Source organism: Vipera berus, assembly GCF_964194415.1.
Source record: "Vipera berus genome assembly, chromosome: 1".
NCBI classification, from domain to species: domain Eukaryota; kingdom Metazoa; phylum Chordata; class Lepidosauria; order Squamata; family Viperidae; genus Vipera; species Vipera berus.
Genome location: NC_138202.1, coordinates 300,007,015 through 300,024,773, shown reverse-complemented (window position 1 = coordinate 300,024,773; position 17,759 = coordinate 300,007,015). Strand labels below are relative to the sequence as shown.

The following is a 17,759-nucleotide window of genomic DNA, read 5'->3' as shown; positions in this document are numbered from 1 at the left end:
TGTTTCACAGTAGTCAGCCTATACCTTTTACCTTCATACATCACCATCAGCCCCTCTGGAATCTCCCATCTGAACCTTCTATCTCTTTGCTTGAGCTCTTGCACAAGAAATGTATAGTCCTTTCTTCCCCTTAAAATCCTTGGAGGAATTTCTTTTAAAACCAAGACTTCTTGTTCAGCAATCACAACCTTAGCATCATAGGCAGCTTGTATAACTTGATCTCTAATTTCTCTTTTTGCAAAATAAACCACCACATCTCTAGGCAACTTTCTCTGTCTGGCAATCCATGAATTCACCCGAAACACTTTATCCATAGCTGCTCTTATTTCAGATGCTGGCTGGTTCAATACCCCTTCGAGAGCCTCAGAGATCAGCTGCTTTAAATCTTCTTTAACATTCTCTTTTAAGCCTCTAATTCTGACAGCAAACTGCATCTGGTAATATTGGGCATGGCTTAACTCCCTTTCCAACTTGCCTCTTTCAATTTCATTCTCCCGTGCTTTTACTTCTAGTATAGCATTCCTTTGAGCCAAATCATCCACTTTTTCATCTAAATCTTCCACACATTCCGCCACTTTATGCACTGAAGTCAAAATGTCTACCTTCATCACGCTGTACTTCTGTTCCATCCTCTCTTCCATTCTTTCCTCAAATTTCTCCAATTTCTCCTCCATCTGTGCAAATTTATCAGCAATTGATTGATTAATTGATTCCAAAAGTACCTGGGCATGTTTATCCAAGGCATCTCGCAAATCCTTCGATGTCAGCACTTCAGGAGGGTGCAATGCCTGTAGTGATGATTGTTGCACCGGCGAGGATCCTCCACTCCGAAGAGTTTTAGAGGGAGGTTTAGCCGCCATCTTTTAATCCTCAATTATGACGCACTTTCAATTAAAGTTTAAAAAGTCCAACAAGTTAGAGAGTACAGTAAAATAGTCCTCTTCACCTTTTCCTCTTGTACCGCTCTGCCTGCTCCTTTAAATCATAGTCCTTTCATCAGGCAGGGCTGGTTCGCAGACGCCTGGCTCTGCTCCAGGAAGTTCGGAGCAGAGACGACGGCCAGCTGGGAGCAACCCAGGCTTCGGGGGAGTTCGATCCTTCAGCCGCCCAAGCTCAAAGCTCAGGCGGCCTCGGAGAACTCTACCCCTACCTGGGGCCTCACCCCCTCCTCTTCTCCCGAGGAGGGGGCTTCAATTTCGCCCGAACAGCTGATCGGCGCTGTTTCGGGCAAAAAAACAAACAGCTGAGCCGCGGGCAGCCAGGGGAGGCTGTCTTCAGCGCCGCGCCGCCAGCGGAAGTCCTAACTGTATTGTTTTTGATTCAACAGAGCCTGGTAAATGATGCAAAGCTTCCTGGCAACCAATTACTTGGACCAGATGCTCAGGAAGATAAAAGTGCTAATGCTGTAATTGGCAATGAAGAGTTAAAGAAACTGAAGAATCTTTTGCAGCAACGAGATAATGAAATCAGTATCCTTTTTGATATCTTACTGGATAAAAATCTAGTTTCTATTCCAGTGACAGACCTGTTTCTGTAATGAACATGGCAAAATTTCATTCTGTTCTTTGCCTCATGACTTCAGGTCTCTTCCAAAATGTTAAACAAACCTCACAAGCAGATGGGGGGAAGGAGCTAGAGGAGAAGTATACTTTATTGTAAAACCCTTTAAAATTCAATGTATAATACTTTTGATTTAATAATAACATGAAAAGGTTTCAATATTGTTAAGTGAATATAAATCAAGCTGAATATATCTATTTTCAGTTACCATCTGCTCATTCTGGAACAGCTTGCCTTCTGAGGTCAGGATGACCCATGCCCTGTTAAAACTGAGGAGTGCAGTTAGAACCATTTTGGAGAGGAAAGCAGCCAACTTCTTATCATGTGAGTGTGTGTGTGTGCGTCCGTGTGTGCGTGCGTGTGTGTGTGCGCGTGCACTGGTTGTTTGTTGGTTTTGAATTGTAAACTGCTCATAATCAGCCAAGGAAGCAACATAAATAAATATATTCTTATAATTCTGTTTAAAATTTGATTGTAACAACTGTAATTGATCAAACTGTGTGTTTGTCCTAATGTCAACATGGCAGTAAGTTAAATATGATATTCAAATAATGATAAGCTTCCAGGCCTATTTTTTTTGTATCATAACATAACACAACAACAACAGCAGCAGCAGCAGCAACAACAACAACAACAATAAGAAGTTGGAAGGGACCTTGGAGGTCATCTAGTCTAACCCCCTGCTCAGACAGGAAACCCTATACAATTTCAGACAAATGGCTGTCCAGTCTCTTTTTAAAAACTTCCAGTGTTGGAGTATTCACAGCTTCTGGAGGCAGGTTGTTCCACTGATTAATTGTTCTCACTGTCAGGAAATTTCTCCTTATCATGTATTTCTGAAAATTTATTATTATTTATTATTTATGTGCAGTTGTTTATTGATTCACAATACACAAGAAAATAGTGAACTGAATTTTTGACACTATTCCAGTTGTAACCTTTGGAAGATAGAGAGAAGAGATGATACCTAGGGAATGATCAAGTAAAAGGGGGAGAAGCCCACAGCTGAACGGGTAGAAAAAGAAATTTAGAAACAATCTGTCCTAACTTATCAAGAAGTAAAAAGAGACATCACATTTTTACTTGTTTTACTTAATTATTTGGACACCACATAGCAGACAGAAGATATGATGAAGGCTCCTTAATTTTACCACACATGGACAGACTTCAGCATAGTTCCAATTTGGAAACTGGGCGTCCTAGACCAAGCTAAGTCTAAAAATGCTAGAGAATTCCTGGAAGCCTGGCAAATCAGCCATCAAGAGGCACATTGCATTACAATAAGTAGAATTAGCTCATAATTTTTTGTTAACATAAAGTTGTTATTATTAAAGCTGTTAATAAGACTGAAAGGAGTAATTCACTCATTAAGATTACAATTAGGTGAAGGCAATCCCGTGGCAAATGCTCTGAGCTAACCTCTTATTTTATTGTTTGTTTTGAGTGCTTTCAACAACTGTAGGTTCCTCCTGTAACTCAGCTGCCTAGGCATTTGAAAATAAAGATACTTTACTCTTATAAGCAGGTAAAAGTTGAAGACTTTCAATAATGAGAAATATTATTAAGAAATAGAAGTTACATGGAACTCTTGAAATCAAGACAAAATCTGTAAGACAAAAATATCAGCTAGAACTGCTAAAAACTGGTCATATTCACAAAACTGAACAGAGATTCACAGTACAATGTTATTGATACAATAATGAATTTGCCTGGGAGAAGTATCAGAAGAAAACCATTTCTCGAAACTTAACCACAACCAATAATTGTCCAAAACATTTGATAAGCCTGATGTTTTTGCAACAAATTGCTTTAGTCTGATGAAATAAAAACAATAGCTCAGCTACAGCCACAAAATATACATTTCAAGAAAAATAATGCGAAATGTTTGAAGAAAAGAGCAATATGGCAAAATATTAAACATAGAGATGACTCTGTTGGCTCTGTTATGGTTTAGGATTGTGTGACAGGCAGCAGCACAAAATATACTATGCAAATAGGAAGAATATTAACTGAATGTCAACTAAATATTGATATATAATAGAAAATAGTATCCCATAATCAGTAAGGATATTGAAGCTGAAAATGATTGGATGTTTCATCAAGACAAGGGTCTTAAACATATCTCCAGGTCAACCATGAAATAGTTAAAGGATAGAAAGACTAAAAAGTTTTGGAATGGCCCTAACAGCCCCAAGAGTTGAATATTATTGAAAATCCTGGGGAGATGTTAAACAGACTGGATGCAAAGATCCCCAAAAGAATTCAGAAGGAAAAGTGTGGAAAAAAATTCCAAACCAAATATCCAATTTCATATTTATCGATAAAAGATTGGTTGAGAATCAAATATTTTAAAATTTATTTTAAAATGCCTTTACTTTTTGCTTTCAGTTTGTTACCATACTTTGCCCTAGCATTTTATATTTTTAGTTGTTTTCCTTGTTCCATTTACAATGAACTGATAATAGAAGCAAACATATGGTTTGACATTTTTCAAATATTAGTTTTTTATTATAATTTTAGAGGTTTTTTGTATTACCACTTATACAAAAGCAATCCAAAGCTGCACATATCTTAGTTTTCCTCATACTGTATACTGTTTATGTTTGGAATGTGGTTAGAGTAGATACACTGGTTTTCTTAGCCAATAACCAACTTTAAGAATAAGCCCAGTGTGATACTATAAGCTAATGACATGAGGACAGAAGAATGGGGAATCAATAAATAAATATAATAAAACAGACCAAATAATTACTCCTGTTCTGTGCACAGTAATTAGCAGTCTTTTTACATAAACATACTTGTGCTGATCATCATTACAAAGTATTTTAAAGCTTTCCTTAATATAAATATTAGATATTTTAGTAAATATGTTAAAGAAAGAAAAAATGAAAACACAAGATACCCTTCATCTCAGTGCTTCATCCAAGAAAATCTCAGCTACAGAAAGTTCCTATGATTTGAAAAATATGGAGACTGAGCAGATGGTCCCTGTCATTTTGGAAACAAAATCTAATTCTCACTCAAAGAGCCAAGGTCAGTCATGTGATTTATTCTCAAATATTGAATTATTGCACAATCATCTTTGAAGGACTGTATACTATGTGGAATAAGAAGACTGGAAACAGCATCTCTATATAAAGTATTTGTTTATACTGTGAATATACAAAAAATGTTGCCTAGGCTTCTCAGTGTCATAAATAATTTTCATATTGAGAGAAGAAGCATTCTTTTCTAAAAATATATCACTGAGAAATCTGTCTCTGTGAACTACACTGTAATCACATAGACATTTCAGTACATAACTCTCCAATGAATTTCAGCATTTGGAATCTCTAGAAAGGGAGCAAAATTACCATAGGCACTTCCACAAATAACTAGTATAGGGATTCATAGGAAGTAACAAAACAGTTATATAAGTTATAAACCTCTACCTTGAAGGGCATTGCCTCTTGGTGAAGTTTCCCGAAAAAAAAATGTATGATAATGGCAAACTGGCTGCTGCAAGACACCTAAGACAAATCATAAAATGATTCATTGGGACAGCCAATCACAAAATATTTATGAATATAAGATTGTACCTGTGTCTCATGCCAAATGCTAAACCATTTATTTGTTTCTATAACACATTATAAACACATTATAAATTACCAAAGAAACTAAGGATCTTTCACAACGCTTTCTCGAATATAGACAGAAACAACAACTACACACAGACAATATGGACCTGGGAGATATATCAAGGAAAGCAAGAGGGCACAGTAGTAAGAGGTTCTAGCCTTTTTTTTGTTAAAGAATATTTGTCTAGGATAAATTGATTTTACTATAAACATAAATTATTTAAGGTGAGAGAGCCAGGGCTGCAAGAAGAAAATACATTTGTTTTTGTATTGGTGGTTGTGGAGGCCAAATTTATATAAATATTTTGTGGTCTAAAATCAGCAATTGATAGTGTAGCACTTGCAGTGCCATGTTTACCATCACACCTCTAAATGATTCTTGATACAACCAGAACTTTTGTATAAATATGCCAGCATGTCAGTATTCTTAGAAAACCTCAAGGTGAGTCTGCCAGAATGTTGCAAGATTAGGTATTCTTACAACATTTGAGGTGGAGCAGTTGGTTAATTTGTAAGAAATGGGTAAATTGTCTGGCGTGCACAATTTCAATAACTTGGCGCCGCTCCCTAACATCTGTTGGCTCATATTAGGGACAACCCTGCTGAATGGTAACATGGAAGCCCAGTTTTATTTTTTAAGGAAATTCAAAATAATTAAGTTCACAAATTTCTGTTACTTCGGTTGCAAACCTTTATTAATCAAACGATTTAATTTGTCCTATAAGACACAATTACTTGAAGACTTATTTTTGGTTTATTTTATTTTTTATCACCAGTACATATTAATGAGTATAGTACAGGAATTTATCGTAGGGCTATAGATTTTAGAGTAATATTTTTGTTAGCCTTTTTTTTATCCCACCCTTATTATTTTTATAAATAACTCAAGGGAGTAACCTTCCTTCTCCTCCTATTTTTCCCACAACAGCAATCCTGTGATGAGAGTGACTGGTGCACACTTTTGTAATTATGTAGTATTTTGATTACTAAAAGTGTTGCCACTGGACTCTTCTTGAAAATTAATAATAATAATGAAGTTGGAAGGGACCTTGCAGGTCATCTAGTCCAACCCCCTGCTCAGGCAGGAAACCTATACCATTTCAGACAAATGGCTGTCCAGTCTCTTCTTAAACACTTCCAGTATTGGAGCATTCCCAGCTTCTGGAAGCAGTTTGTTCCACTGATTAATTGTTCTAACTGTCAGGAAATTTCTCCTTAGTTCTAGGTTGCTTCTCTCCTTGATTAGTTTCCAACCGTTGCTTCTTGTCCTGCCTTCAAGTGGTTTGGAGAATATGTGGCAGCCCCTGAGATATTGGAACACAGCTATCATATCACCCCTCGTCCTTTTCTTCATTAAATTAGACATACACAATTCCAGCAACCATTCTTTATATGTTTTAGCCTCCAGTCCCCTAATTATCTTTGTTGCTCTTCTCTGTACTCTTTCTAGAGTCTCAACATCTTTTTTACATCGTGGTGACCCAAACTGGATGCAGCATTCCAAGTGTGGCCTTACCAAGGCAAGGCAAAGTGGTATTAACACTTCACATGATCTTAATTTTATCCCTCTGTTAATGCAGCCTAGCACTGTGTTGGCTTTTTTGGCAGCTGCAACACACTGCTGGTTCATATTTAAGTGATTGTTCACTAGGATTCTGAGATCCCTCTCACAGTTACTACTGTTGAGCAAGGTACCACCTACTGTACCTGTGCCTAAATGTAGAACCTTACTTTTTCACCATTGAATTTCATTTTGTTAGATAGCGCCCAATGTTCAAGTCTGTCAAGATCCTTCTGTAGCTTAAGCCTGTCTTCTGGAGTGTTGGGTGTTCCTGCCAGCTTGGTGTTGTCTGCAAATTTGATGAGTTCCCCATCTATCCATACCCATCCCTATCCAGTTCATATTTAACTTTGGACAACAGTCTGACACAAATCTGTTTTAAAGAAAAAAATTTAGCTCAATAAGATTTACCTTTAAGTCCAAAAGTATTCAAAAGAATATATTATTTGACCAATTGACATGAACAGACAAATATTTGTTACCATCAAAGTTCAGAGATTAAAAAACTATAACTAAAAACAGCTAAAGATTGTGAAATAAAAATAGGATAATACAGGCAATTGGAATAGTTTGAATAATAGTATACTAAAACTACAGTTGTGGGAGACCTCTGTATTATTAAAAAGTGCTATGTGAGTATCCTGATTAACGAAAGAGGGGGGGGGAAATTGAATAGTTCCAAAAACCACTGTTTTAAAACACCCATTATGCAAATCCTGTTTGTTTTAATAACCTATTCATGCATTAGTACAATATTGAGGAACTTATTTGTGTTGCAGAGATGGTTGATTTAGCTTAAATTAAACTACATATTCTAGCCCAGGTATGTCAAACTGCCAGCCCATGGGCCGGATGCATCATACTTAAACCGCGCCCACTCCATTGCCGGCAATGGGGAAAAAGTCGCAATACATAGTGAGTTTGACATACCTGTTCTAGCCCTAGTCATGTGTTGTTTCAATACTTGCTTCTATAGTCCATATGTCATGAAATGTTGTCTGGCAAAAGTAAATAATTGCGGCTGCTTTTTGGATTGCTCTTGAGAGAAGCTGTGTATTGTTATAGCTTTCTTTTCTCCTTTCTTCATTCTCGTCCTCATTCTCCAAAATACAGAAGTTTTTTAAGAAAATAATATAGGCAAGGTCCCAATGTTTTACTATTCTACGGCCCTCTTATCACTGAACTTTGGGACTATAATTACCATCCTTAAACAGGAGGATTACCTACCTGATTCTATCACAATATTGATCAGAAATGCAGTCTTTGATTTCTATGGTATTTATTAACATATGTAGTAAAAAGGAGAAAGATGCATTCAGTGATACCTCTGAGACAGCAGCTATTTAAACATATAACATTGTACGTTGTAGCAGGATTACAGTAGTGTCTGCAAGCAAGAAGGAGGTATAAATTTCATTTAATTTGGATTCCTACACTGAGCATAAATTTGAATTTAATGGCTTCTTCCAACTTCTTGATTATGTGACTATATTGTGATATGACAATGAATTAGGATAAAGATTATCTCTCCGATAATAAAAATCTGTGACGTAGAAGTAAATCTGGATGCACAAATATCAGAATTTGTTAGAAGTGGAATGTTATGACTTTCTTTGGGAATATAAATATTTTATTGAAATATGGAAAAACCAATGTTGGAGTTGAGGTTTTCTAAGAAATATTTTTGGCTTTTAGCAGGTTTATTTAATTAACCAGATATTGGTTCAAAATTATTTGCAGCTGTAAGATCGATCTCAGTATGCTTCATGTGAAAAAAGGATTAAAAAGGATAATATGATCAGTAATTTCCATACTGTATTCTGTACCTTTTTTATCTCAACCAAAATAGACAAAATAATTCAGATAGCTATGCAGGTATTAGAAAAATAATTATATTTTATTAGCAAAGTATGCTTTGCTTAAAAATCCCGATATACAATGAGCTATTTTGTCAATAAATAAATAAGTAAAAATAAACATTTGCCTAAGCAATGTGCTAAAATGTCACATTTTGCTATTCATAATACATTACTTATTTCTTCTTTTGTCTAACACTCTAGCAAAATTGGCCAAAGCCAAACACACTATGTTATAGCTTAGTATAAGGTTCTTGATTACATAGAAATGTGAGCACAAATACTGATTGAAATGTTTTTATTGATTTGGTAAAAATATTATAGAATAAACATTCTGACATTACAACTCTAAAAGGGGACACTGACGTAACATTTAAGCAGCTTTAACATTCTGTTGTATTGGCAGTGGTGCCCAGCCTGGTCCTTGCCATTTTCCTTAATACCTATTTTGGGATACTGATCTTGTTTTGGATACTAATTTTGATATTATTTTGTTTTGTTTCCATGTCTCTGCTGAAAATTTTGCAAAAGTAGCTTAAAACTACCCACTCAATGGCAAAAGATTAATTAAAACAGAGTTGAAACAGTGTAGGTTTTTTTCTGTTCTCCATGAACATATGCTCCATTAATTTCTTGAAAAGGAGGTCATGAAAAAATATAAATCAAGATGACATTTCCAGACTCATTTGTGAGAGTTATTTTTGGGAGTGTGAAGGTTTCCAAATTAGATTAAAACTGCCAGTTTAGGGAAGACCTTAGTCTCTCCTAATACCTTAAAGAATCTGAAACATTTTAACATTTTATTTAATTGCTGTAATCTGCTTCATTCTTTTAGAGATCTCTGTAATGACCAGATGAGTTTAAAGAGAATAGAAAGATAAAAAGATTCATGGAATCTCACAGAATGTTTCATGTTTCAGCTAGCTTGGCTATTTAAAAAACAATCATTTTTCTACAGTAATATTGAAAAATTAGTGAGAAATATTCCTGTTCATTTTTTAAACTGGTATGATTTGATTTATTTCATGGCATTTATGTCTCATGAAATGTCTACCTAAACTAATACATTTTGGAAAATCTGAAGACCCCAATTTTCTATATTATCTAACATCCAACAGTCACACTAATAATTTCCACATTTTTAAACATCTACCAATCACCAAAGTCATATTTATTGACCCTTGTTTTTAAATAATGTCATATCAATTCAGTTGTACATATAAATTGCTAAATAAATATGTTCTCTTGTTTTTATATTTTTCCTTCTTACTGTATATAATAAAAGTGGCAGCTTTTAGTACAACCACCTTCCAGAAATATTCTACATGCTAGTTCCCATGATCCTTCTGACAGTTGAATACTTCAGAAATGTTGAAATGTTACTAAATGATGTTCTATTTAGTAGTGCAAATAGTAACCTCTAATTAATTATACCGAAAGGGAATCTTTGTATCAGAATACACACTCCAAAAACAAGCAGGCTAGGACAATATTTTTACTGAATTAATATTTTATTGTTAAAATTAATTGCCTCTAAGAGAAAGTATTTACTTCATATGGATAATTCATTCCCCATCAGAATATACCAGTCATTGTATCTCACAGGAAGAAACAAATCTCACACACATAACACAAATATACAAACATATACTCCTCATATCTTCCAACAGAAACAGCAAAAAGGAAGAAACAAAAAGGAAATAAAGGGGAGGGGGTATTGTAGGTATTATTAAAAAAGGTCAAAACCCATTAGCAAGCAGCAGCAATGAACTGCTCCTCATCCAGATTATACTTTCAGAAAATATAAATTGACAATGTTCAGATAATTTGGATGAGAATATCTTCCTATTAGGCAGTGTATTAATTCAAAGCAGAATATATGTCCAATAATTTGTTAAAAGTTTATGTGCAGGTTTTCCTTCTCTCTCTCTCTCTCTCTCTCTCTCTCTCTCTCTCTCTCTCTCTCTCTCTCTCTCTCTCTCTCTCTCTCTCTGTGTGTGTGTGTGTGTGTGTGTGTGTGTGTGTTAGAGAGAAAGAGAGAGAGAGAGAGAGATTTCTGATACAATATAAACATTTTTTGGGGTTTGGATGTGGTAGCAACACTGGGTGGGGCTCATGAAGTTCTTGTGGCTTTGACTTCAGATTTGCTTCTATCTATTCCTACTAGTTTCTGCCAATTCTGACATGCTTTAATCCAGCCCAGCTTTCCTCTTTGTACCTACTAATTTAGGGGCTTTTAAAGTGTGTGTTCATATGCATGAAGTCATTGCTAGAGATTCTAAAATTGGCCAAGACAGCCTATTCTTATTCTTGTTTACTCTGATTATGCTGCAACTCAAAGATAGGGTTTTATTTGTGTAAATCAGTTTCTATAATAACTAGATTATCCTCTTCTGTTATTGTGACTGTAATATTTCTGGCTACCTTATCTTAGAGATCCTTACTGCTTACCTCTAAAATTACGATTATTTGTGAAATTATGATCACATGTGAAGAGAACTAGACAACCCATGACCCCTTGGCCATCATTTCAGATATATTTCCTTACCAGATTCCTTCAAGCCTTCAACAATGGCAGCACTGCTAATATACTGCTTTCACCTGAAAAGTTCTTAAAAATTCAGGGACACATTCAGAGCTGCATCTGCCTTGAAAGCAATCCATGTTAAAATGTATAGCACAATCAGACGTCAGAATCATTTGAAATGGTTTATGACATTTTGTATTATATTATAAATGCTTTATGATAATTTTATGTTATAAAATCTTTTATAAATCTGCCAATTTCAGTTCCACAGATGCAGGGATTTTGGATGCATTCTGTAAATTAGCCCATCTGAGGTACCTTGGTTCAACATGTTTTACCCTACGATGCAAAATTTCACCCAATTAAAGTTACAGACACGAGAGGTTTAGTAGTATACAGATAGATAATGGCAGAGGTTACAGTTCAGTGCCAAAGATGCAATACATTGAATACCTTTTCTCTTTGAAGATTTGTGGTAGATTCTGCACTATAACACTGTAGAAATATAGTAAACTGTTTTGTTAATGTAGTTTTTATTTCAAAAACTGTGCCCAATGAAGGTATCCAGATGTATATGTCCCTTATGATAAAGTTTGCTGAAACCTTTAAGAGGAGTGGGATTAACATGGATACTTTTCTTTTTAAATCTTTATTCTGTTTGGTTTAGTTTTCTCTATCTTTGAAACTTTACCTTCCTTTTTCTCAGCAAATGTAGATGATGATACCAGAAAAACTCTTGCATAAAATAGAGTTATTACAAAACAAAGTAGTTCATACAAATTTTATTTAAGCTATTTATATAGAATGCTCATCCATGCACTCACAAGTTATGCCCACATGCCCCCACACACACAAACACAACAGATGCACATGGTAGTAGAGGACCCAAGATACAGAAACATACCATCTGTAAGGGTGAGAATTTTTTTATTATATACATACATACCACTAGCTTCCTTAAATTCCTTCAGAATTTTTAAAATATTATTAATTATTTATTGCTACTCTAGATTCCTTCAGTCTTTAGAATATTTATTGCTATTATAGCTTGAAGAATTGACAGTTGAAATATCATCTAATACATCTGAAATCTTAATACTCGTAGGGAAAAGTTGTATTTAAGATGCCTTTATGTCTAAAGTTCTCTTCCCAACAGAGATTTCATAGAAATTTAGGAGGAAAAAAGATAAATGTTACTAGTTAACTGAGTTAAGAGAAGTTTTCAGACTGGCGATAGCAAAAAAGAAGGAACAAAATAATGTGTGAATGAATACGTTCCTGAATACAGGATGCATACCTTTGAAAGTTTTATAAATCTTTATTATTAACTAAAATATATCATCAAGAGAATAATGACTTACTACTAGCTCATCAACTTTCCCACACTTCTCAGCATTTTCTTGGATTGCTCTGATTTTGTCCTTTATTTATCCCAGGTTTTTCAGTATGTAAAATTTTTATGCAAACTGTCTTGGACTGAAAGCCTATATAGGTATTTCTTACAATTCTGATTTGTCTTTTTGACATGAGATGCCCATCTCACATGCATATTCTTGCAATATGAGTTTAATGGGTCAGATTAAAAATATCTCTAATTAAAAAAGTCACTCCTATCCTATTCCTATTAATGTTTCAGGTGTTTTTAATAATGAGCATCTACTGGTCAGTGCATATACTGTATCTTCTAGTTAGTGAGATGTGGGTAACACTAAATTAGTTGGAAGGTAATCTGTAGAGATAACTTTTTTACACAGACTACTATAAGCATGCTGGAATAAACTGGGTTTTGATTGCATGTGTGGCATACTGGCTAAAGTATGCCCAAAGTACCATATATTAATGTTATTAAATATGTTCTGTCACTTTAAGTTATGTTTCAAATCAGCAAGACAGTGACTGTGAATGCAAGGGACCTCGGGATCTGGTTATTTATTATTGTTAATTCTGGATGGAGTAGCACTACCCCAGACAAACCCAGTGTCCATTTGGGGGTCCTCCTGGACTCACAAGTCCTGCTCAAATAAATAAACAGATAAATAATCTTTTGACAATTATTACTCCAGAGATATCAGTCAATAACTTTGATTGTTGTAATGCTCAGAATTGCAGTGGGTATGTTCACATTTCATGTTAAACCAGCTTTTATCAATTTGGATATCATCCCAAAGTCTGGGCGTCTAGACGAGAGTTCTCATGGTGAGTATAAATTGTAGGAATTCAGGTCTCTATATCACAACTGGAATAAGTTGCAATTTGATTTAACATTTTCGTTGATATAATTGTTGTGGTTTGTGGCTTAAAAGATTGTCTGAACCCTCACAGTTATGTTATTTTCCATAAAACATCAATAAAAACCAGCATGCAAATTTTCAACACTCTTAAATCTGGCTAAGCTAATTAGAACAAACACTTAATTACCATCATTTTCTATCACTTCTCAGTGTGGAATAGATATCATACATTATAATTTAATGCTGTTCATATGTATTCTGTGTGAGATAAGCTTTGTTTTTCAGCCAGGTTATCAACTGTAAAAGTGTGTACAGTGCATACAGTATAAGGAAGCCCCAAACTAATACTTAAAATTGCATATTTTTGCTCTTGCTATATTATTCATGAAAGTGTTCAATAAACTCACTGCTTTTGTCTCTTTGTTGGCTCAATTCAGTAATAGTTTCTGCAGGCATCCTGAAAAATGCATATTTAATAGGAATTTGTATGAAAACAGAAAACATATTTTGTTTCAAGTTCAGAATAAATAGTCCCCCTCCAACTAATGAGCTCAGATTCTTCAAAATGGTTTTGTTCCAATTAAATGAAAGTTGACATGGCTCCAGTATCCTGACCATATAAACTAATGGGAATTTGGAGCTGAGGTACTGTAACTACCCTTGTTTCTTGATCTGTTACCAATAATCATATTTTATAGTATGATACTGGGAACCAAAATAGTAAATCAAAGAAAAATGTAAGGAAAAATTATCAGTAATTTTGGAAAAGACAAATTGCTTTGAATTTTGACCCTCAGGTTCTAATTAAGGAGACATTAATAGCTGTTTAAGAAGAAACATGCAAAATATTTGGGTTTATGAATCTTCAGATGACATGAAATAAATTTAATTCTGTCATTTTAGATATACCATTGAATCTATAAATGACATTTAAGTTTTCATAGACTACAGAAACTGATTAATTTAGTATGAAAGTGGTTGCTGTGCTGATTCCAAAAACGACAGACAGGACCCAGAGTAGTTTGGGAGAAAAGAAATTGGCTAACAGTATAAGTAAATTAACAAGATTTTTAGTTCCATAGAATTTTTTCACATAGTCCAATTTGTATATTTTCTCAGAAGTTCTAATTAATCTTGGGGAGCCATTAGCTTATCTTGACTGATCTTGGAAGCTAAAAATGCTTGGCCCGGATTAGTAGGACTATGTAACTTCTAAAAGAGGTGCTTTAGAATATATGGAGCCAAGTGAAGCAGCAGCCATAACTTTTCCAGAAAGTTTTCCTGACTGTCTCTGCATGTCTGTACTTGCACAGCCAGTTTGCTTCATCAGATAATAATAAATAATAATAATAATAATAATAATAATAATAATAATAATAATAATAATAATAATAATAATAATAATAATAATAATATAAAGCAGCTGTGCATGTGCACAAATGCAGAGATAGATGGGAGCATCTGTTAAAGCAGCTTTGAAAATCTGGAAAGACAGGTAATTGCTTTAACAATTCAGAAATAAATGTTTCATAAGTGATCCTCTCTGCACACAAGCATCACTTTGAACTTATTGGTACAGTATATTAGTTTGAACATGGATAGGGAAATCACCTGAGAATTCTAAGGTTGTTTTCAAAAAGGGAAGGCAAAAATCTCCCAGAAGAATGCATTGGCAAACCATTTCTGCAGTAGCCAAGTAGTCTGTTTATTACTAAGGGTTGAACTCCACTTGAACTGTTATTACTTTTAAATATTATTTCTACAAATCAACCCATTCTGATGTATTCCTTGAATAGGAGTGGGAAAACAAATGTCACTTGGACGCCAAGAAGCCTTTGAAATTTTCAAGAGAGATTATGTAGATAGCATAACTATCGAAGACAATAAACAACTCCTTAAACAAAGGTAAGATTTACACTCAACCATAAAATTCAAAATATTTTGTAGGCAAAAATAGATACCTCTGGCTGGGAGACAAAAATTTATAATATATAAATTATAATATGTAATTATAATATGTAGATGATTTAAGCAAATAAGTAAACTAACTGTACAGACTGTGCCAAAAGGCAAGAAGTGTATACACCTAAGTGACATTGTTTAGGATAGGGATTACTGTAGAAAACTTTCCACAAGTTTGTGAATCTGTGTGTAGGATATTTACTTCTATTCAGTTCTAGAGGATCAGGGATCCTACAAATTGATCTGATAAGCAGAAACACCAGAATACCAACTATCCATAATAATAAAAATTCTGGTAAATCTATTCATATAATTACTTTTGAATGCATGAAACGTGTAGAAACAGATATAAAAACATATTTTATCTCTTAGTGGCTTTTTATAAGTAAAAGTAGATAACATTTTATGTCTCAATTTGCACATAAAAACGTATGCCATAAATATGGATATGCGTGAAGAATTTATTTGCCAATTGGCTAATGCAATTGTGGAAAAATATGAATAAAAGAAAAATATGCTACAAAATATAAAAAGTGAGAATACGCTACTCAGAAATCTATGGTTATTAATTTCTTTATAACCTAAGATCATACCATATAACTTTCAGCTTCAGTCAGTTATGTAGCAAAATTTGGAATTTACTGTATACTGTAAATATTTAAATGTTACGAGTAAAGTTTAATCACACTCCAACGAGATTGCCTGACAAATTTTCCACTTGTGTGCTAGGCTTACAAACATGGCAGAACTCCAGAATTCACCGAATGCAAGGAGAAATATCAGGATTCTGGAGATCAGCTGAGGCATTTAGAAAGATGTCTTGCATCTCCTTTCATAGTTCTCCCAAACTTTAGATTGCGCTAGCTGTCTTGTGCCATCTGTTTTTGATTTTTCTCTTTCTGGTTATGCCTTCCATTATTGTATTATTTATTCTGCTGCCATCTTCCAATCTATCTTCTTAAGAATTATCACACAAATGATCAGTCATTATCTTTAGCTAAAGTGATAAATACTGAGCAATTGTATTTTTAGTTAATTTTTTAAATAGAGATACTTTAGGTTTCTGTCCTATTTATTCTTCCAATATTATTACTATTAATAATAAAACAACATATATAGTTTAGTATACACTAAACATCCACAGCAGCTTTACAAAACAGAATAACCTTGGATGCCTTCTAGTCCAACTTCCAACTCAAGTAGGAAACCCTATACGAAGGGTATCAAACTCGCAACATCACGTGATGTGTCAAAACATATTGTGACTTTTTTTCCATTGCCAGCAATGGGGTGGCTGCGGTTTTGCCATGAAGCATCCAGCCCATGGGCCAGCAGTTTGACACCCCTGCCCTATACCATTTCAGACAAATGGTTGTCTAATCTCTTCTTAAAAACTCCAGTGTTGGGATACCCAAAACCTCTGGTGGCAACTCATTCCACTGTTTAATTGTTCTATCAGGAAATTTCTCCTTAGTTTTAGGTTGGTCCTCTCCTTGATTAATTTCCATCCATTGCTTCTTGCAGATATCCTAGGATGGAGAAACCAAATATTTAGGTAATCTAGATGGACATCTGAATAATATCATTTTAATTTTAGAAGAAAACAGTTTTCCCTGTGTAATACACATTTCGCTTACATTTTCTTCAATACACTGTAATCTTTCTACCTTTTGCAGAATAGATATCCATTTGAGATGAACCCAGTATAAAGTAAAAGCAAGGATTTAAAATTGACCTTTGGCCTGAATCCTAGCATCCACATAGGATAAATCAAATTGGGATTTTACTGGGTAAACACGCATAGGATAATACTATTTTGCTGTATTCGTGGTAACTGCTGCAGATGTTATGATACAAATAGCACAAGGCATGCTTTATTGTTGTATGTGAAAACCCATTAGCAAATGACATTGGGAGCTTTAGCTACATCACACTTGTTTAAAACAAACTCTTCCCAGATCTACTCTGTAATTTGGAATATAACTGCTGAACCACCACTTATATAAAAACTCAGTGACCTAGCCACTATTCAAATTGCTAGGTAAGATTATATATATAATGCATTTCAGAGTTAACAAAAATCTCCCCTAAATGTACATCTTTGTTATGCCAATAATATATATGTGGTAGGATTGCTATCTTTTTCATTTTCTGCTGGAATTTTATTCAAAATTACTTTTTATTTACTGTATTTTTTGTCTTTTCCCATATCCCCAGTTGAAATTATTGCATTCATTTTTCCATAAACCAGTGGTGTAATTCATGCTTTGCACCACTTAAAAATGTCCACAGAACTGCTTTTTATAGATTTTTCTTAAGTTTTCTGTGGTAGGGTGGCACCATCCTCTCCATGCAACCACACTAGCATTACTTCTTCAGGCACCTTATTTTTCCTTCTCATCCATTTCTAAATTGCTTCCAACTTGTCAGTCTTTTTAACCATAA

The 17,759-nt window shown here is 34.4% G+C and overlaps 1 protein-coding gene across 1 annotated transcript in view; it reads left to right on the top strand.

Annotated features, from left to right (window-relative positions):
- The window catches only part of KIF6 (kinesin family member 6), a gene marked incomplete at its 5' end in the record, with an annotated part of 130,746 nt that overhangs the window by 49,675 nt on the left and 63,312 nt on the right, over positions 1–17,759 (top strand). The window contains 3 exons of the mRNA XM_081325200.1: positions 1,328–1,469; positions 4,414–4,593; positions 15,149–15,257. Of these exons, the coding sequence (XP_081181326.1) occupies positions 1,328–1,469; positions 4,414–4,593; positions 15,149–15,257 (431 nt within the window). The remainder of the gene's footprint in view (positions 1–1,327; positions 1,470–4,413; positions 4,594–15,148; positions 15,258–17,759) is intronic.